General features: G+C 40.6%; 1 protein-coding gene across 7 annotated transcripts in view; it reads left to right on the forward strand.

The window, feature by feature from the left end:
• Window positions 1-21,042, forward strand: part of RARB (retinoic acid receptor beta) — a 308,621-nt gene that overhangs the window by 223,027 nt on the left and 64,552 nt on the right. For 5 of the 7 annotated variants that reach the window (XM_015853902.2, XM_015853904.2, XM_015853903.2 and 2 more), the window contains one exon: window positions 19,460-19,608. In XM_015853902.2, the coding sequence (XP_015709388.1) occupies window positions 19,460-19,608 (149 nt within the window). The remainder of the gene's footprint in view (window positions 1-19,459; window positions 19,609-21,042) is intronic. The other 2 variants (XM_015853905.2, XM_015853907.2) reach the window with 1 other exon arrangement.

Consider the following 21,042-nt stretch of genomic DNA (forward strand, 5'->3'; position numbering starts at 1 on the left):
GAATTGAAATGAGAGCAACCGATCCTCTATGTAGGCTCTGATCTAGGTCGCCCGATTCATCTGCTGGCGCAGGAAAACTCTAATGGACGTACACTGCTGTCAAAAACTCCTGCAGATAAAAATGATGAGAGGCATTCGCTGGTGAAGCCGGGGTGGGATAAGCTTGGAGGAAAAGCAATGTATCTTTGGGTGACTCCCTGCTTGCCTAATGGGTCTGTGCAGTGAAGGTGTAACTTGTCAGAACAAAGCTAGCCTGCTGCAGCGCTGCCTCGCAGAGGTTACGCTGAAGTTAAGGAGTTGAAAGGGAGAGATAATGTTTCAGACGGCCAAGTTAGTCATCCTCACATCCAGCTAAATCCCCACTTACTGCTGAGCGCGCTTCCCAGAGCCGTGGGTTTGCTAAATGTGCCAGTGTTGTGCCTGCACGGCCGCCAGGGCCACAGCCAGGCTGGGGGCTTTGCCTGGTTGTGTGTGGGGAGCCGGGCAGTCTGCTGGGGCAAGTTGGGCCCGCATGGTCCCCAGTGCTCTGATCTAATTCACACACCGCCCCGCACACTGCTGAATTGCTGCGACTGTGCTGCGCAACCTGCAGGGTTTGGGGGGCCTGTTTGTGAAAGAGATGCCGTGCTGGAAAGGGCCGTGGCTGTCAGCCTGTCCCATTGAAACCTTAAAGGCGAGTGGGACTGCAGTGAGTTCTCAGGTCCTTCTGGCCATGGGGGCCAGCACTGGAGCTTGTGTGAGTGGAGGGCCCGTCCCTCACCCCTTCCCTGCTGTCTACCCTGGCAAGGGATCCCACAGTGGGTGGCTCCCACCCCCGTGAGGCAGCGGTGTGCAGCCCCATGAGGAAGGATATCGGTGGATGTATAAAATGGCCAAAGAACTTCAATAAATAGACTTTATCCTTCAGGATCCACGGATCCTGGCAGCAGCTGCAAGGGAGGGTGGGGTTGTACTTTTCCCCTTCCTGTACTTGGACACTTTTGATTATCCAGACTTTCTGGGACTGAGCAGGGCTGCCTAATAACAAAGCCTGAATAATATAATTACCTAAATAGGCCTATTGTCCTTTTCAAGTTACTGCACTGTGAAAACCTTAAACTTTATAACTGGAAATGTTACACGTAGCGCATAGATAGCTAAATGGCTGTTGCAGGGAGAAGATCCCCTTCCCTTGTTTCTTACTGCTGTGTGGTTGAGAAGCTGATTATATGCCTGCCGCCTATTGATGTTTACTCCTTTTGGAAAGCAAATATTTTAGCCCCTTCTGGCAGGGTAAACTGCCAAAAGTAATAGGGCTGGAAATACAAAGCTATGATTGATTTCGACCTTTGCTCACGTGCATGAAGTCTGTCCTCATGCAGTGTGACCCATGCCACTTCGTGCTGAAATCCAAGCCCTTTCAAACCAAATGGAACCATGAAAATAGAAGCCATAAAATGCTCCAAACTCTTCTAAAATAACAGAATAATCATCTCCTCTGTACTGCAAGAAAAAGTATAACAGGAGGGCAGCAAAACTGGGTTTTAGTAGCAGGCGAACCAAGAGTAATGTCTTCCGTCTGCTGCTGCCTTTTTATGAGAACCATATTCTAGGTACAAAATAAACAAACTGATACGATGTGGGAATGAATCTTCTGCATATTCTTTTGGTCACCGTAATCTCAGCTATTCCTCCTAATCATGGTCAGTAAACAACCATCATCCAGAAACGTGGATTTGAAATTATCTTTTTTAAAAATAATCTCATGTTTGGGATTTTATTAATCCGTCGCTGCATGAGCAAACGTGTTTCAAAAGTTAAGAATGTCAGAAACAGTAGCCTGAAGTTAGCATCCTAAATCCACATTTCATGGCTTCATTTCCAAAAATGCAGAGAATCTAAGAGCTCCCTCAGCACTTTTAAAAACAGGCCACGTATTGAAATGACCAGATATTGTCTAGAACTTTTATTTAATGTGAAAAATTTTAGAGGATTTTTCCACTTCACCTCAGCTACATGAAAAAGCAATTAAACGACAGAGTTCACAACACTGAGTGGAAATAGAGACGCTTACAGGGACAAAGCAGGACTTGTTTTAAACAGCATATTACTCTTTTTCTGTAAATTTACAAGTGGAGTTTTCAGAATTGAACTATTGAAGTACTAGGCTAGGGTTTGGGTTTTTTTTCCCAGTGTATTTTGCCTGTCTTGCTTATTTCTCTGAATCTCTGTTTGCTTCCATGCATATGAGTGGACTTTTTCTCAGCTTCAGTCTTCTCCTCCTGATTTAGGTTTTAATAGTTAAATGATCTTCATTTTCTCACCTATCATTTGCAACTGCTCTGTGTTGTTTTCCCAGTGACAGCGAATTGATGTGGTTGTGTTCGCTGCAGATTTTGCTTTTTCTAGGGAGGGGTGAGGAATCCAGCTTCCTTCAGTTCATTTTAGTGATCTGAATAGGAGCAGAGAGCTTGCATCATGTGATGGGGCAGCTCACGGCAGATCACCAGCATGGGGTCCGTGTGTGAGAACTTCTGTTGTACATGACAATCTGATAAGGATATCATGTGGTTTAGGAACACATTCCCACAATGTTAACTTCTTTGTCCTTTTATTCAGGAGTGGGTAAGGAAAAACGTAACAAACTGATGCCAGCTCTTATATAACTGACCCCACTTTCTTTTAGCATTCTGTTTGAGTTTTACAGCTTCTTCAAATACTTTTGTTGAGAGATGGAAATACAATCCAGCAAGTCTGTGTAAAGAATCCTGGACAAAGAGTATATAATATACCTTCTGTTCCCCTTGGACAAGGTGATTTTTCTTTCCCCTGCTTATGCCGTATATAAACGGAATATTATAAAACTATGTAAGTCAAATATATACACGCAAGTGACACTTGTATAGGTTTAATAGGTTAAAGCTTGAGTGAGTATTTATAAATTCTCAAAGTGCTCTGGATCTTCACCGCTAAGGACATGGTGTTAAAGTCCATCCATAGTTTGGAGGGATTTCCGCTTCGTGCACTTTCAGTGACTTAGACTTTACCCTTTAAGTGCATCCCCTAAGATAAAGAGCGGAGAAATGTCTCACAACAAAGACTTTTTTTAGCACCGCTTTGTTTCATTTAATGATTAGGAGGATGTCTTTCCACTGAACCATAATACTTTTCTCTCGGCTCACATTGTATTTTTAGCAAGGATCTTTGAACAATAACAAGACAAATTAAGTGTATCTTTGTCTTTTAGAGCCTTATCTTGTGAGCCCCTTCAGTGCACTCAGCGCTCCACCCTTGGATTTAATAGGAGTTTCAGACACAGGGTGCTTCTGTGACTGAGCCTTTAACATGTTTATGTACCATTGCTTTACTGAAATACTAGTAAATGCTGATGCCATTGTGCTGGATATTCAGCAGGAGGAACAGCCAGCACTGCTTTTCTTCTTAGGAATAAAATAAAATAAAATAAAATAAAATAAAATAAAATAAAATAAAATAAAATAAAATAAAATAAAATAAAATAAAATAAAATAAAATAAAATAAAATAAAAAGAATTATTCTCCTTTTGAGCTCCACAGCAGGGATGTGGAGCAGCTGACTGAGTTGCCCAGTGCTGCACCAAGCAGAGACAAATGCTGCCATTAGATCCAACTCAGGTTTGCTTCAGTGGGTGCTTCAATGCTGGAAAGCTATTTGTGCCCATAATGCACTCAGAATGGAAGAAATGGTTCAGTAAGGAAAAAACAACAACAGTGATGTGAAACAAAAAATCTCTTTGAATTCTGTCATTTCTTCTGTCTGAACACAGCTTGTGGTGAAACGCACCATTATAGTGATGTTCACAGCATTTTGTTACTTCTCTGCCAGCCTGTTGGCAGCACACAAGCCCATCACAAAGAGGTTTATCTCTCTTTGCTTCTATGGTAGCACTTGCCTGTCATCTTCCAGTCTTGCACCAAAGCCTCTCCTCTGCCAGCTGGAGACCATTGTTAGGAAGTTTTGCTGGCTCCTGTGAGATGAGCAGACCAAACAGGGGCTGAGATGATTTAAGGTGCTGCCAGCCTCCTCCCAGCCTTGCTCCTCTGCTCCTCACCTCATACCAGAAAAGCCACCAGGAAGGCCAACATTGTCTTTCCAAGACTGAACGTTCACTCGAACAGGAAGGAAGAGGACTTGGAAAACTGTGTAACAGTGCCATCTGGCGATACCTGCCCAAACCTTGCTGCTCCCAGGCACTGCCTTTGGTCGGGGGCTTTTCCCCAGGCTCAGGGAAACTCTTGTGAGCCCCACAGCTTGTCTGTGCTTTCTCCACAACTCTTAACAACGGTTAACCTGGTCAGAGGTACTATCTTCTCAACAAACCTTCCAGAAAACACTAATCCATCAACCTGCATTTTTGGCTTGGGGTGTGAATCAATGGCCTGGCTCGCAGTCTTGCACGTGTTTGCTTCTTATTGTTAGGATCTGCTCCTCGGGGGACTTTGTTTGTTTGCTTCTAAACAGTGCTTCATACTTGTTTATCTCAACCTGTGATTTGAGGGGATTTTTCTTCTTCCTTCACAGTCCTTCAGACTGTTCCTTTGCATTGCTTTGCTGTTCAGTTTGCTTTTTTCATTCTTTTGTGGAGAAAAAGATGAGTTACTGGATTGATGTATGTCAGATCCTCCTTTGGGGCTGGCTGGGAACCCTTGGAGACCTGCCTTTTCTACAAACACTCCCATTTTCACTTCACGCTTTGAACACCAAGCCTTAAGATGTGGAATGAATGTTGGCAAATCACCTATGTCTCTCAGGTGTTTGTGCAAAGTATCTTTGATGAGGGGGTTGATAGGAGGATGTTCTTTTCTCAAATCCTCGTTTGGCAGTGAACCTCAACTTTCCTTTCTCCATTTTGAGAGCACATTCCAGCTGTGTGTTTCTAGTTGCACGTACTGTCACAGGCTGTGTGGGTTAGGTATGTGAGCTGTTTGCCTTTCTACGTTTTGCATGCATTGCCACATTCACTTCTTTGAGATCCTGGCAGAAAGGAGCCATTATCTTTCTCAAGTTTTGCAATGAAGCTGTCAGCTGACTGCAAGAAGTCTGAGCTGACTCACATCCTTCCCTGTTTCTTCCTTATCCAAATCCTTTTATTTCCCTGTGTTTTGAATAGATCCTTCAGAACTTCATGGGTGAAGTACGAGCTTCATGTTGGGAGGGACTGTATGTCTGGGTGCTATTAGAGAAAACAGCTCTACCTCACTCTGAAATGGAGCCCAGTATGGAAGGTGCAACTGCTCAACATTGCTGTTTTCACCTTTACTAAAATGTCAAAGCATAGCTTACTTACAGAATTTTACACCGACACTGCCCAGTAATAGCATGTCTGTTACGCTTCTGCTACGCTTAATTTCTTTACAGAGAAAGAAAACGCTCTGACCAAAGGAGGTGAGGAAGGAGTGACACAATTAGATGAGATTAAATCAGAGTATCAGGTTTCCTGAAACAGATATTTGGCTCTTTACCAACCGTCTTTTACCCCATTTTTCAAATAAACACATATTTTCACGTGATAACTCTATCTGAAATATTAATGCTTCCAGGGCTGCATTACCTTTGTTTGTTCATCAAAGTCCATTACTATGGGAAGGCTGCTGTTCCTTAGGCTGTTTCAGCTTCAAAAGAATTTTAGGGCCTGGTCTATTGGAAAGCTTGGGGGTATAATTAGTGAAAATGGAAATAGATGCAAGAGAAATTTAGTTCCTGATGTTTTAATTTAGTGTAGTACTGCCATGTGTTGTTGAAGAGGATTCTTAAAGGCAAACATAATTATTTCATTATGGTCTTCAGAACGCTTTCATTGGTCTTAATGACAAGAAGCTGCATAAGGAGTCATACATTTTAATTAGACCTTCTTATATTTACATCAGATAAATAACAAATAATTGATGAAAAACAAGTCTTCTGAATGGATGACTTCACACAGAGCTCTGGTTACAGTTTAATGATAAAACATTTCTCTTATTGCTTTGCATTTTAATTATCTAGAATTATTGCTCTTGCAGAAATCCCAAAAATACTGTTATTTCCGTGCATTTCATTAGATTCACAACAAATTTCTATGAATCTCAAGCTAAGAGAAAAGGTGTTTTCCTATGTAAACCACTTACAATCCATTTCCAGCTTTCTTTGTTGTTGTGGTCGTGGACTCTTCAGGAAAAGCCAGTAGGAGGATGAATCAGACTATTTCATTCATCTTCGGTTCCCTACGCAGGAGCAAGCCCTGCCATTATTAGCAACCCAGAACTCCTTTTGAGGTCAAGTGACCGTGGACTTTTCTAAGGAAAAATGTGTTGCCTTTTTCTCACCAGCTTAGCTGAACATGGTATGCTTAAATAGTTTCCTTTTTTTTTGGAAAATCTTATCATTGTCCCATTATAATGTGTGCATTGGGTACATTGAAATTACTCATATATTTTTAAATATTCTTTACCCTCTCCCATGTTGGGAACTTTATAATACAAGGATAAATGTTCAGTTTTGTTGCTTGCAAGAGTCTGTTGTGTTTTATATGCTCCCTAACGTTTCATTTTTGTAACAAAACATATTTGACGTGATTCATTCCTGAGAGTATACAGAACACTAATTGTTGTTATTGATTTTAAATTTTGCAACCATTACAAGTAAGCCAGATGAGTGGCAGATAAAGAGTAATAATCCATGGAGTTCTGGAAGTGTTTCATGTTTGTCTGTAGTACTTTACGTGATCAATAGTAAGTGCCCCATTGAAACTAACTGCTGTATCAAATAACAGTAAATCAAATGAATGTGCTTACAGATTATTTATTGAAAGCTTTAATTGTTCACTGGGGCCCTGCTTATCTGAGGAAACAATAGAACTTAGTGATCAGACAAACTGGTTTGCAAATGCTGGGGACGCCATCAAACAGCGGGATGTCCCTTCTGCCTGGGGAGGTGTGGGAGTTTGCCTAAATGTGACCCTGTCCCACCAGCACTGCCTGTATACAGGGACTGCCCGTACTGGTTGATCCCAGAGTAAATTAGCCAGAGAAAAGTCTTCTCAAAGAGGGTCTCCTTCTTTCACAGGGAGCTCTTATAAAATCTCTTTGGATAACATGCCTGGTGGGTTCCATGTGTGGAAAAAGCACTTGTACAATTTCCCAAAATTTCCAAAGGAATATGTATGTAGTGACAAACTACACAAGATCTGATCTTAGAAGGGGAAGTGGAGAGAAATCACAAGAAACCTATTGTGTGAAAAGCTTAAGTAGGTATAAAGTACAGTTTTTGGCAACTGTAAGCTGCTGCACAGCTAGCTGTCAAGACATTTACAAATACTAAGGAATGGGAAAAAAAAGAACTGTTTCTTGCTAACAGCTCTGTGCTGTAGCAGTGTTGTACTTACTCCTTAAAATAACTGCTCTGCCTTGTGCCATGCACTATGAATTACCAGTGCCACAGGCTAGAGGTTTTCTGGACCTTAGGGTAAAAGAGGTAGTTCTCCAGACAGTTTCACTATGCTATCCCCAGTTCTTTTGTGCAGCCTCAGTATGTTGTCAATTACACTTTGCTATGGCTTCAGAATCCTTTCAGTGTCTGCTGAAGATACTAACACTGTCCTGCAAATTTGGGAAGATGGCATGGAAAGTATTTACATTAAATGGCATATCTTTCCAACCATGACAACTGGAAAAGTGTTTGTACAAATAAGCTTAATTTCTACAGAAAACGATGGCCCAAATCCCTCAAATATGGCAAGAAAAGTGTTTTCCTTGAGACTGCTTATTCTGTGAAACATACTTATATGCATATGTATAATGCTGGATAATCGCATTATGGACATTAAAAAATGATTAAAGCACAGTAGTCAAAGGTCTTCTAGAACTGAAACTCACTTGGAAAAAGTAATTTCCTATTTTCAAAGTGTAAGTTTTTCTTTAAGTTTTTTGAGACATCACGTGTTGAATTTGCTTCTAGGTGGGTCAGGATTGAATGTTGCCTGTCTTGCTCTTTGGAGTTCTTCCTGTTATCAAATATTTCCTTTATGTCATATACTGTTTAAAGTGCAGTTGACAGCTTCCCTGTTTATAAGTCTGGAATAATGCAGTAAAGCATGGGCAGAGTAGCTGGGCAAAAAAAAACCCTAAATCAGGGCTGAAGGTGGGTATTGAACAGGAAACACCAAGCGACTGGGAAACACTACTAGCACAAGTCTGTTCATCAGCATTACAGTGTGTGCATATCTTTTTCTCTTCTGAGTGAGGATGGTACTCACAGATGGCAGAGGTAAAATTATGAGCGTTCCTCGCTCTAAGGGATTAATAGGAAAATCCACCACAGGTAGAGAGTAAGAGAAAAGAATATTGGAAAATGAGCTCTTCAGTCACGGTTCTCATCTAGGCTCTGGTCTCTGGTGAATTTCTTATTTTATTGATCTTTTATCTTCCAGGCAGAGTACAGATCTGCTCACAGTGTTGTTACCTTTTTGCTCTGAGGCACCAAGCCCCTTCCTAGCTTTTAGCTTCTGTGGCACTGACTGCCAGGGGGACGTAGTGATGCTTTCCAGGTTAGCTGCACCAAGGGAAAGTAAATCCCACCTATAAACTTCCAAAGGAAGAGATATAAAGCAGCATGTAAACACAATGATGAGGATACTGATTTTCAAAGAGAAGAAAAGCAGTGCTGTCTTAGATTGTCACAGTATCTTCCCCACTATGTTATCATCTTTTGTCTAGCAGGCATTCAGTTGAGAAATACTGCAATTCTGCTCAGGCGAGCATTACAGCTTGATAAAGTGTGTATTTCATTTTCTCCCCTCAACAGATATTAGTGATACTCAGTTCTTAAATATTCCATGAACTTGAATTTCTCATGTCAGCATAGGAAGTGTTGAGGTGTGCTGCTTTTAGTAGAGCACTGGCCTGATCTGGCTGAGGAGACAGTTTGTCCCTGTTATGGTGTGTGTATGTGCGTTGGAAGATGTCAGTAAGGTTAAGATTTCATCTGACTGCCCTTCTTGTTGCAGTGATGAAGTGATGAAAGCCATTTTTTACAGTTTTATGTCATGTCTAAGTGGGAATAATGTATTGTTTTAATTAAACCCCCACAGTTGTAGCAGTGTAGCAATGTGGGTGCAATTAGGCTAGTGTTAAAAATAGTCTTATGAAGTCTTTACTGTTACTAGGGAGAAAAGCTAGATGTATGTAATAGACCTGTGCAAGCACAGGTACCCCAGAGACTAACAGCAATAATGCCAAGAGCATGGGAGATGTTTCCTGGGACACCTCCTTGCTTTAGAACTACCTTTCAAACAGGTTACCTTTCTCGGTTTGCTCTGTCTTGTCCTCTGTAGGAGGCTGCTGTTCCACTGCAAGAGGAAATGCACGGCTCCATTTCACAGCCCCAAGCATCACCATCCTCAGCAAATGGCCCTGGTTTTGCAGAGGTCATTGCAGAGAAGCTGGACACATGTTCCTCCCTCTGCTCTGCTGGAGGGCTGGGAAGCTGCAGCCCTGCAATTGGGCTGTGGGTGGCTGCTTCTTGGGGTTTGCTGGTTCAGCAGATTCATACTTGAAGAAGAAACATACCTCTGAGCGGCATCATGCCAAAAAATCTGCAGCAAGGGCCCAAGAGTGAGATCTCAAGCAGTGAGATAAGCTTAATAATTGTCTGATGCCTTGTAAAAGGAGGTGAGGGACTGTGTGATGAGACTGTCAAAGAAAATAAAGGGTAGGCCTCCTTTTCTAAGGATATCAAAACTCAGAATTAGCAGAGCAATAAGTGCCTTCTAAAGTGAAAGCTGGAAACAATACATTTTTAATAAAATGGGCAGTTACTCTAATTGCTGAACCCCTACTGTTCAATTTCTTTTAGTGCCCTTATTCATTAAATGCAGCATACTTATACTTATTATTTACAGATGTATGCGTTTTAACTTGTTTATAGAAACCATGCTTTCCAGAGAGCAGTGGCTGGTATAATACTAATTTCTAAGTGTTTATTGCTGCCTATAATATGCCATTTTTAAAACAATTAAAAATACCGTTTGAGCTCATCATCGGAGTCAACCCCAAACTGCCCATGAAAACTGAAATATTAGTGCCGTGTTCTGCCTCAAAGGTTATGGGCTGTTTGTAGCAGATTGATAGCGGGCCCATTAAAGAAGAGTTCACCTGTTCTTAAGGACTTCAAGCTCAGCAGTCCAGCTTCTAGATATTATCGTAATATAACCCATTTAAACATATGTGATAGAGTTCATAATTGCCCTTGTAAATGGGAATAGAAAGGAGGGTACATAAATCAATTAGTGATATCCAGCAGTGTGGCTGTAATACAAATTAATTGGGATGATAAGCATTTTAACTGGACTGTACTCACTTGAAATAGTTTTGATCAATGAATTGGCTCTTGCTGAGTCACTCTATTAATTTTAAGATCTAAAAATACCTGAAGATCAAAATGGCCTAAATTGATGGTCCTAGAGTTTGAGAAATAGAATTACATGTAGAATACTGCATAGCCAGTTGGTTTTAGGGCATCGGCAAGCAGAGCACAACAGTTTCATTATGTCTGTGTGGTACTGAACAACTGTATAAAAGCAGTACATGATTAAAGATATGAAAACACTCATTTTCTTGCTGGATTCAAGCCACAGCAAAAAAAATTAAAAAATAAAAAATCATGATAAATAGTGCCATAAGAACACGCTGAATATATAGAAAATAAATTTATTTGGCAGATGCAGTAACACTGAAACCTAATACCAACTTGGATGAGAGGCCAGCTTTCTGGAATGAAATCATTCCTTCGTTCCTGTAGTATAATGCTCTGGATTATTCAGTTTGGATGCTTGAAAAGATTGGAAGGTAAAAGAAAAGTGCTCAAAGTACTGTAAAGCTTTTGATAACTGTAAATGAGGACTTTATGACTTAGTAAAATATCTGGATGTGTATAGAGATTGCAGTAACCATTTCCTTATCCTTGCAATTTTTATTTATTATTGAAGAGACTGGATTTGAGCTTTCTCCATTTTATATGTTTACAAATCAAGGGTACTTCTTGGAATTGGTGTGTTAATGGCACTGTAAAACTGGTCTGAAGAAAAGAATCTCACCTCTGCTATTTTTAAGTGTTTTATCCCTCACAGTGTGACTTTTTCTGGTTATTGATCCTGCAGGGAAAACATGCTAAATTTGTGACACAGTTTTATCAATAGGTCACAGAAAGAGGCTCTGTTTTCATAAATAAAGAGGCCTGAGTCCTTGCCCTTTCTAAGCCATTGCAGCTGCTTTGCCTGTGCTGCTTTGCTCCAGATGAGGATCTGACCTTGGGAATTCACTGGGAAAACCAGCAGAGCCCCACTTGTAAGAAAAGCTCATTTTCAAAGGAAAATGGAGCTTCGCACAAATGGGAGCATGATTGTCTTTGGTAAAGAAGATCCTATTTTTCACTTTTACAGTGATATGAAAAATTCACTCCAGATTGATGGAATTCTGCATGGTAGTGGCCAGGCGGAAAATCACCGACCTGAAAAAAACACAGAGCTAGCGTCTTTTGGATGTTTTCCTTCAGTTTTCCATACGATTTGTTTTTCTCCCTGTAACATGTTTTCCTTTTCATAAGGTAGGCTCTTAATACAAACTGATGAGCTGCTGCCCTGTAAGCTCCACCATGCCCACAGCCCCTCTGGCCATCCTGTCTGCATGTTTGCTTTCACCCCCGCTCTCCCAGAAACACCTCCTGGTGTCTGTCCAACCATTTATTTAGCGAAAGACACTCCTGTTCTCAGTTCCTAGCGCATCATTAAGTCTGTCCTGAGAGTAGCACTGGTGTAACCAGATGTAGTTCTTGCCTCTAATACGATTAATCATGGCAAGCTTCCACCTACAGTTGTCAAGTGTAAACGTGTCTCTGTAGCTACCCATATGGATAAAACCAAATGTACAACTCTGTGCTGACACAAATGTTAAAAAATACAGACCCCAGAACAGTATCATTTTCTTTGAGGAAGTCAGGTGAACTTAAATCTGCTGTATTAGATAGACCCAATTCCCCATATTTTTAGTGGATGCAGGACTTGAGAATCAGGCTTTGCAAAGCTGGCAGTTCTGGAGTAGAAGCTGCTCTTGTTTGAGAAGACCATGCTGAGCAAACCTACAAAGCTTGAATGATCTCCTACAGCATGGCTGCATCCTCCTTGCTGTCCTGCTCACTGCAATTAATGTGTGTGTGGAGTAATTTTGTAGTTGCTAGAAGTCCTGACTTTTCCTGGGAGAAGCACTAGAGGTGCATGCAGTCACAGCTCACCTCCAGAACACTTTCAGGGCATGATGTGCAGCATTTTCAGGAAAAGGTTTTTATTTAGAAATATATGGTTGGGCATATTGGTGATTTCCAGACCAGATGAGCTCAGTATGTAGCACAGACACTTTTCTTCTATCCTGGTAGATTCAAGTTTATGTCTTGGTGGTAGATGAGTCTCCTGGTGGCTTGGACAGTAGAGCCATGTGTACAGATTGTTGTGTCAGCTTCTATTGTTGCTTCTGCCTGTGTGGGGACAAAGCACCAAAGCATGGGGGTTGCTGAGTAATAACCATGTTTGGGGACAAGAATCAGGAGGTGAAGGGCACAAACAAATGCATCAGGCACTATCTGAACATAAGAAAAACACCTTAGTGAGGGATGACTAAGCTCTGGCATGGGCTGTCCAGAGAGTTTGCCTCTTGGAGGTCATCAGAAGCTGCTGGGACATGGTCCTGGTCAATCTGCTCTGAGTGTCCCTGCTTTAGCAGGGGTTGGGCCTGATAGGAGCCAATGGTCCCTTCCCACCTCAGCCAATCTGTGATTCTCTCAGGACAGACCGCTTGCTGCTAGAACTTTCCTGCATAGTTGAATATGTGGTGTGGTCATTTTGCTGAAAGTTGATTGTCAGTTGTCTGTGGAAGTCACCAAGTGTAGATGAGCCTCTCACCAGCCTCCCGGAGCTCCTGCCAGCAGTATTGGTGGCTCTTGCAGACAGAGGGCCTCTAATATTGCAGCTGGCTGCTGAGTGGGATGCATGCTCAGACTTGGGAACTGGGCAGTGCCTCAGAGGTGTCCCCTGTTAGAGCTACTGCGCGCTGATTTAATTAAGTTCCCTGCTCTGTGTTGTATGCCATCTGTAACTTGGGGCAAGATATGTAAGGCTGCATTTGAAAGGCAGTGTGAGAGCTACAGTTAGTTGGGATCTTGGTTGCTGTTGAAAATTCTAGTTGGGTACTGCTTGCATTTTTTCCAGGAATTTAAGACTTAGGCAAATCAAGCTGTTAGGCTGTCAGTGCTTCTGTTTCCTATCTCTGAAGTAAAAGGAATAGCCTTTTCCTTATCCCACTTGGGTGTTACAAAGATAAACATATGAGTGCTCATGGGATATTCAAGTACTGGAGCATCGGAGACCATGCCTGTAGATTAGATATGTAGCGCAGAGCAGGGTCTCATGCCGCTAAATATGGCAGGGTCAGGAGTACTGCAGGCCTTGCTGTGTGCCAGCGGGTGGGTGGAGGGGGCAGATCTGTGCAGCAGTGTTGCTTGGGAAGGCCACTGGCATGTGGGGCCCTTGGAGGGTATATGGCACTGTGAAGTCAGGTAACTCAATCTGCTTGCTTGACAAATGGATTAATTAAGAGACCAGACTATTTGTGGTGGAACAGAAAAGGGTATTGTCAAAACACACCCATCTTTCACTGGGCAACCAAGAGAAGATGTTTGTGGGAATACTGAATCTGTTCAGCAAATGAAAAAAGGAGTATGCTGTTGAGGAACAGAAATTGCATTAGACTGGAAGAAAAGGATAAGCAACTGGTAGACTGTCTTGCTTTCTGATTTACTGCAACCACATCCAGATAGCTCTACTGTGTTGGTAGTAAGAAGCTGAATTTTACGTTTTGGCCCTAATCAACTGACACAAATAAAGACGTCAGCTATCCTGCTGTCATATGGCTGAGACCAGTATCCACTGACTCCATTGACTTAAGTTACTTTACTCTGCTGGTTAATATTACACATCTGCAATTGAAACCTTGCAATTTTGTTGATGAAAGGCCAACCAGTGGCCTGCCCCAAAGCAGCCTGAAGTCTAAACACTTGAGATGCAGAAGTGTAGGGGGAAGCAAATACTGTCTTGATTGTGTGCTTGTCTACAGTGGAGCACAGCCAAATTTGTAGCTGGAACTTCATTAGGGTAAGAATATCAAAGCATGCGCTTAACTACTCCTTGTACTTGCTAGGCTGGGGACAGAGTTCAGCAGGACCACTCTTCTCCCAGCTGTGGCTGGACAGGAGCCAGCTGTCCTATCACTGCTTTACTGACAAAAGTCCTAACAGCAAAAGCACTTCAGCTTTAGAGATTTCTGCCAAGTGGGCTGCCCCTATCAGGGCTTGCACCTTATCTGAGATAGATGTTGGCAGCAGGAGCTGTGCCATAGGAATGGCTCTGAAAATGACCTCGGCTGAGGCACCTTCTGGGTGACCTTGTGGTGGTTTGTCTATTAGTTAGAACTTGCAACTTGGACTTTTGACCTCCACAAGCTCTACTTCTTGTAAGCTTGGTTGTTTTTTAAGTAAGTTGTGTTGTAGGATTCCCAAACTGTACACAGTAATCTTGGCTTTTTAAATAGCGAAGAGATTATTTGGGATTCGGCACCCTCAAGTAAAAGTCCAATCATAAAGTACAGACTTTTGATGTCCCTGTTGGAAAAGACCCTTTTTCATAGTAAAACCAAACCTGAAGAGTTGGATGTTTTTTTGTCTTTCGAGGCCAGAACGTGCCTATTAAGACCTAGACTGTCCTGTAGAGTTGAGCTATGGCTTGATTAAAATTTAAGCTGGAAAAATTGTAATGAGGAATTAAAGTAGAATAACTTACATTTTAACATCATGGCTTTAAGACAGATGTGCAGAGTTAGCAAGACACGAGTAATGAAAAAGAAACCCTAAAATGTGAAAGACATTTTCTTAAGTACTTCTGAAAACTCTGATAATAATATCTCAATCTGGAATTATTGTGACAGCCTATGTTTTATAATCCAGGTATGTTGTGTTCTCTCTAATGAGAAACATTCCTTCCTGAACCTCAGTGCATACCTAGCCATACAGGGGAAGATTTTTGATTGTGGTTTGGATGTGACAGTTTGGTAACTCAATGCAAGTTGATCAGCATTTGGCATGTTGTTTCCCCTAAGCCTTTTCCTTACTTCCAGCCCTCAGCCCACTCAACCTCCCTGCAGTAAATTCTCATGTAGAACAGCGATCAAGTACAGAGATGTCAATAAAGTGAAATAGTACCTCGACTTCTTTGCTTTTGCTGTTTGCTTTGAAAGAGAGAAAATCAGTGTCTTCACGCAAAGCGAAGACTTTGTTTTTGTCTTTCTGTTGTCTCTGATCTGCACCTGTTGTATATATGGTAAAAATATCTGGGACTTATAACCCAGCAACAGTCCGCAGCCAGAGTCATGTGTGACCGGGTCAAACACACACTCGCTGGAGGGTCATGGCCAGGTTACTAAGTCAAGGCTGGCAAGTCTCCACCATAATGTTTTCTTTCTCTCGCACTTTTTTTTTCTCCCCTCTTGTCTGTCTTCCAAACAACAGTTTTAAAAAAAAACACCCTCGTAACAATGCAAACTATTTAAGCATGACAAATTCAAAGAGGTTTTTTATTAAAAAAAAATTGGGGCAGGGGGTTGAGTCAATGATATTTTGGATTTAATTTTATAGTATAGTTTTATGTGGCACATGAAAGAGAGAAATTTGTATTGAAACAATTGAGACCCGCTTTCCCAGTTCCTGGCTCTTTCCTGGAAGATGATTAAAAGCAGACTTTTTTTTTTTTCCAGACTAGACATAAAAATTAAATGATCTACAGTATATAGTTATTTTTTCAAATGTTTGGAGGCTTATAAATAACTTCTACAATCAAATGCACACATACAAGCAGCAGAGAATCTGGTTCTAATTACTTGTACTTTAGTTGAACTTTGGCGTTTCCTTTGACTTTCTGCCTAATGTATGTGAGCTGTGTGCCTTGCACTCCTGCAGAGAATTCATAAAAAAAAAAATAAAAAGAAGAAGAAGAATTAAAAAAAAAAAGCAAAAAATCCAGACTCTTGTTGGTGCCAACAAAAATGAGGGTTAACAGAATGTTTTGACCAAATGCAACACTTTGCTATTCACCCTAATTAGCTGAAATTGCTGCTTCCCACCAGGGACCCTGAGCTCAGTATTCACAATTCCCTTGAGGCTATCCAGGAAATGCCATTTGCTTTACAACTTCTTATTCTTTTAAGACTCAACTGTCCAAAGTGTGTGCTAACATACTAGCTTAATAATCGAGGTTCTTGGTGAAACGAAAGGCATTTCATAATGCCTGCTTCTACTTGGTCACAAAGTGAAATACCTCTATCTGTCAACATGGTTTAGCTGGCAGTAAATTAGCTCTCACAAAGCATGCTGTGCTTTTCAAGATCTTATCTGCCACTTTATCTAACCTTTAGAAATATTTCAGACATCTTAGGAATGGTGAAGTGACCTATTGTTTGCCAGCCCCTGTGTGCTTGGGCAGCATTCAGGTGTTCTGCGCTGGGCTGGGGCTCTGTTTTCTCAGGTGGGTGATGTCACAGCCCACAGGATGAGGCTGCAGGGCATCAGAAGAAGATGATTTGACTGAATTGTTCCTAAAATTCTAAGACTTCTTGAAAAAATTCCAAACTTTGACTTTTTGGAAACGTCATCCGTGTCCCCCTCTCCGTTTCTTTTTTTTTTTTGTTTGTTTTTGGTTTTGTTTTTTTTTTTTAGCTTTCATGTGCAGACAGGCATAGATGAAAATCAGTTTTGCTGCTGGTCTTCCAGTAGCCTTTCATGTGACAGAAAAGTAGCGCTCAAAACCCAGTGAGCTTCAGTTACTACAAGCTTCTGCACCTGATTTCTGCATTTCCTCGCTGTCAGTACATACATTTTCAAATACAGATTTTAAAAGCCTATATCCAAGGAAGAACAGTGAGTCAGAAGCCAACTAGGAGTAGAGTTTGTGTAAGCAGAGTTGGAGCCTGCTCCAGAAACCTCATATATCTTGCCTAGGACCAAACGTTCTCAAACTCTCCAGGCAGTTGTTCATCTGACACAAGTACTTTATCAAATAGGTTCAGCTTTTCCAGTAGTATATCTATCCGAGTGTTTTGGGGTGCATCTTCAGGTTTTCCCTGGGCTTTTCACTCTCATTTTCAAGTTTTCCAAAAAAAAAGTAAATCTGCAATGGCGCCTTCAGATAGTCAGTTGTTGACCACTTTTTCTTTCTTCCTTTGTGGACTGAGCTGGTTGCTTTATCTCTTCTGACCAACCCAGGTTGCTGGTGCTTGGCCAGTGACTGACAGACCTGCACTGTAAATATGGCTTATATTCTGAACATCACTATTAGGTGCTGAAGCTTGTTTACAATGAGGTTGTTGAAAAAACAGAAGTGTATCGGCATTATTCCTCGTAGGCTGCTTTTCACAAACCAAAATCACAGAAGGATTGCGGGAGTGTGGTTGTTTTATTGAATGACACAACTTTGTTTTCCCAAGGGAAGCCTAAAAACCGCCTTTCAGACTGACTGGGAGAATTGAATGAGCTAATACGAAACACATTGTCTGCTGATATTAGAGTTTTAAACTAAAATTTTATCATTCTGAGACTGATTGGAAACCACTATAATACTTGTGCTAGCGTGAAATAAGACGCAGAATGTTTGAGGACTCTCAAGGGCATTTGATGAATCTAACTTTAATTTAGAAGTACTAATAGATTATTGATTTAAGCAGGATGACTGTGCAGAAATCAATAACGGAGCACTCCGTGTCTCTCTTAAATACCAAAAATTACTATTGAGAAGAAATGATTGTTCTCACTTCTTTTTTCATTAACAAAAAATCTCATTAAAATTTTGTTGGGCCAGTAGGAAGCTGTAGATACTTGATTTGTCAAGGTTCAGCATGTTTAATGCTGAGACAGTTAAGTATAGTTCTGGACATTGTTTTAACATCATGATTTATTGAGCCATGTGTAATTTTACTTTTCTGTTTTTTCCACATAAACCTTCCTATTGTTACATATATAAATAAATTTGTCTTGTTGAAAAGATACTTCTGTGCTTAGAATCAGTGCCCTTAACACTTCACTCCAGCATTTATTTTCTTCTAAAAAATGTGTCCTTGAAGTTGATGGTAGTTTAACCCAAGTAAAAATGGCAGAAATTGTCCCTTCCCTAATGAGTAATCGGAAGTTGTATCACATGCTGTGATCCTCTCTGAATTTTGAAGAACACGAGTTGACAATGAATCATAGGTTTAATACGAATGTATCATCTCAGTAATCTGAAAAATATCATGTACAGTAAATCTTGTCTCGGATTTTCCATTGAGTAATATTCTTTAGGGCCTGCTGTTAGTGCTCTGGAGATTTAGCTGTGCAGATAGTGCCTAATATTTCTGGATAGATCTGAGTTCACAGATTCTGTCATTTCTGTGTATCTGTTGAAAAGTTGGAGGGATTTATTTGAGGAGCAGCAGAACAGCTAGGTGAAACATGAAAATGTATTGCACATCTACAATAAATGTGAGGAATGGTGACAGCATATCACAGAAAACTAATGCAGATGTTCCGAAAAGATCTAGTTCACGTGTCTTATCTCACATCGTAGAGCTTTCATGTCCTCTCACCGAAAAGGATGACTGGCTCTCTAGCAAGTTCAAAACAAATGGCTATCCAGAAATATTAAGGCAATAAAGGACATGGGGTCATAATATCTAATAGCTTTTTCTCAGAGAGGTTTCCTGATGTTACCAATTGTAGAGTTGATAAGGAAGTGTTCCTGGATTGTGCTGGTTTTACTGATGAACAACAACAAAAATTTCTTATCCAGGTAATTTTCACTTCAGGTCTTATTCATTCACCTCCTCATATACGTCCTGATCCATTTGTGTATCTTTTTGTGGCAGAATTGCACATGGGAAATGTTACCTTTTGTAGACAATTGCAAAAGATATAAGAGCTCTTCCAAGACTAGCGGTGGATTGGAAGCATGCGTGCCTCAGTTTTCCATTTAAGTTTGATGTTCAGAGTACACACATGGATCTCATGTAATTCAGTATGCTAAAAACAAAATGCAAGCCCAAGTCTTTCCATTTCTGGGGCCTTGTAAGATAATTAAGCTGCATATCTGAAGTGAGATGAAGCTTGTTTGGTGTTTGGTAGCTGGAACATGACACTTTGCATCCCAGATAGTTTAAAATACACTATTGAGTGTGCAGCGTATAGTTCTGTCACTATTTGTCTTTTTTTTGTTTCTAGTTTTTTTACTCAGCAAAGACAGATACGGACCAGTTTGATCGTAGTAATACAGTAAATGACTGATTATTTGAAATTCATTCATGAGTCATTCATTTATATTCCTTTTTTTTTTCTTTTTAGCAGTTGAAACTCAGAGCACCAGTTCTGAGGAACTTGTTCCAAGCCCTCCTTCACCTCTTCCACCCCCGCGTGTTTACAAGCCCTGTTTTGTCTGTCAAGACAAATCATCTGGATATCACTATGGTGTCAGTGCTTGTGAGGGATGTAAGGTGAGTGCCACTGTCTCCCTTTCTTTTTATAGTAATGCATTTTGGTTTTGGGAGGGGCTAGGCAATGAAGTTGCTTGTGTGAATTAATTCTGATCCTTGAGTAAAGCCAAATAAATGACCATCGTTCCTGGAATTCTTTTCCTCTGTAACTCCTGCCAATGTACGTCTTTCAGGGGCTTCCATAAGCATTGACTAACATCAGAACGTGGTTGCAGATGCAGAGTTAATCAAATAAAAAGTGATAATGCTGTAAGGCTCTTCATTATCCATTTATAACTGTACCTTGAGAACTCATATGGTCACTGTCTGCTCTGAGCCTTGCTTTTTCTGTGAGAGAAGGACTTGATTATCTGGAAATTTTTGGCAGTGTCTAACTAACTAATTTCAAATCAAATTGGGAGTTTGAAGATTAGCAGAATGGCATTCACAAAATGTAATCTGGCAGTGCTGGCACATCTACTAGCTACTTTCTAGTCCCGCGATTGTCAGAGTATGAATGAATGTTCCGTAGGATGCAGTAATATGATATGCAATTCCAAAGTAGAGGATATATTTAAAGATGAGATACATATCAGAGAAGCAATATCAATGAAACCATGTATATATGGTGTAGTTAAATGAATACACAGTGAACGGCATGTGTGCAAGGAAAAATGTAGTGCAAAAAGTGATAAAGAAAAGATATGTCACAAGTGGTCTCGTGGTTGTCTTTATTAGTTATGGTACCCTGATATGATGTTCTTTTCTAATAACTAGACATAATATCTGTACTTTTAATCCTTCAGATTAGAATAGTTGTCTACTGCTTAGTGCAGTGAAGATCCTAAGGCTTAATGAAAATGATAGCTGTGTACATGTTAATAAAGTTACTAGAATAAGTAGTGTAAGATGTTTTGATGGTTTATTTGTATCAAGAATAATAAAACCTTCAGATACTGTGCAGTTAGTTAGGCATTTTTACTTTATCCTTTCATCCTGCAACGTCTTCCATGCCACTGGCCTTTTGTAGTGACATTAAATATATCATAGTTCTGTGTTTCTGTCTTTAGGCAGAAAACTATTGGATGAGAATCTGGTTTTCCCTCTGTTTTATAACCTCAGATACTGAGACATTGAAAGTAACCACTGAAATACATTTCTGCTGTAGAATATCTTTTTCATATTGAAGAATAACCTTCATATTGAGGTTTTCCTTGGATATTATCTGTATCTGTTTCTTTTACATGCCACAGAACTATTGAATTATGAGAAAAGCTATGGTAAGAATATGCCCCACCTGATTTCATTTAATGGGGGGGTCTCATCATACACAGATGCTAACACACAAATGGTGGTGTCATTTGCTCACCTACAGACTTACTCTAAGCACAAGTGTAATTGCAGACTGTGGCAGAAAGGTCACGTGTTCATAAGACTTGATTAGTTTTAAAAAAT

The sequence above is a fragment of the Coturnix japonica genome, chromosome 2 (assembly GCF_001577835.2).
Source record: "Coturnix japonica isolate 7356 chromosome 2, Coturnix japonica 2.1, whole genome shotgun sequence".
NCBI lineage: Eukaryota > Metazoa > Chordata > Aves > Galliformes > Phasianidae > Coturnix > Coturnix japonica.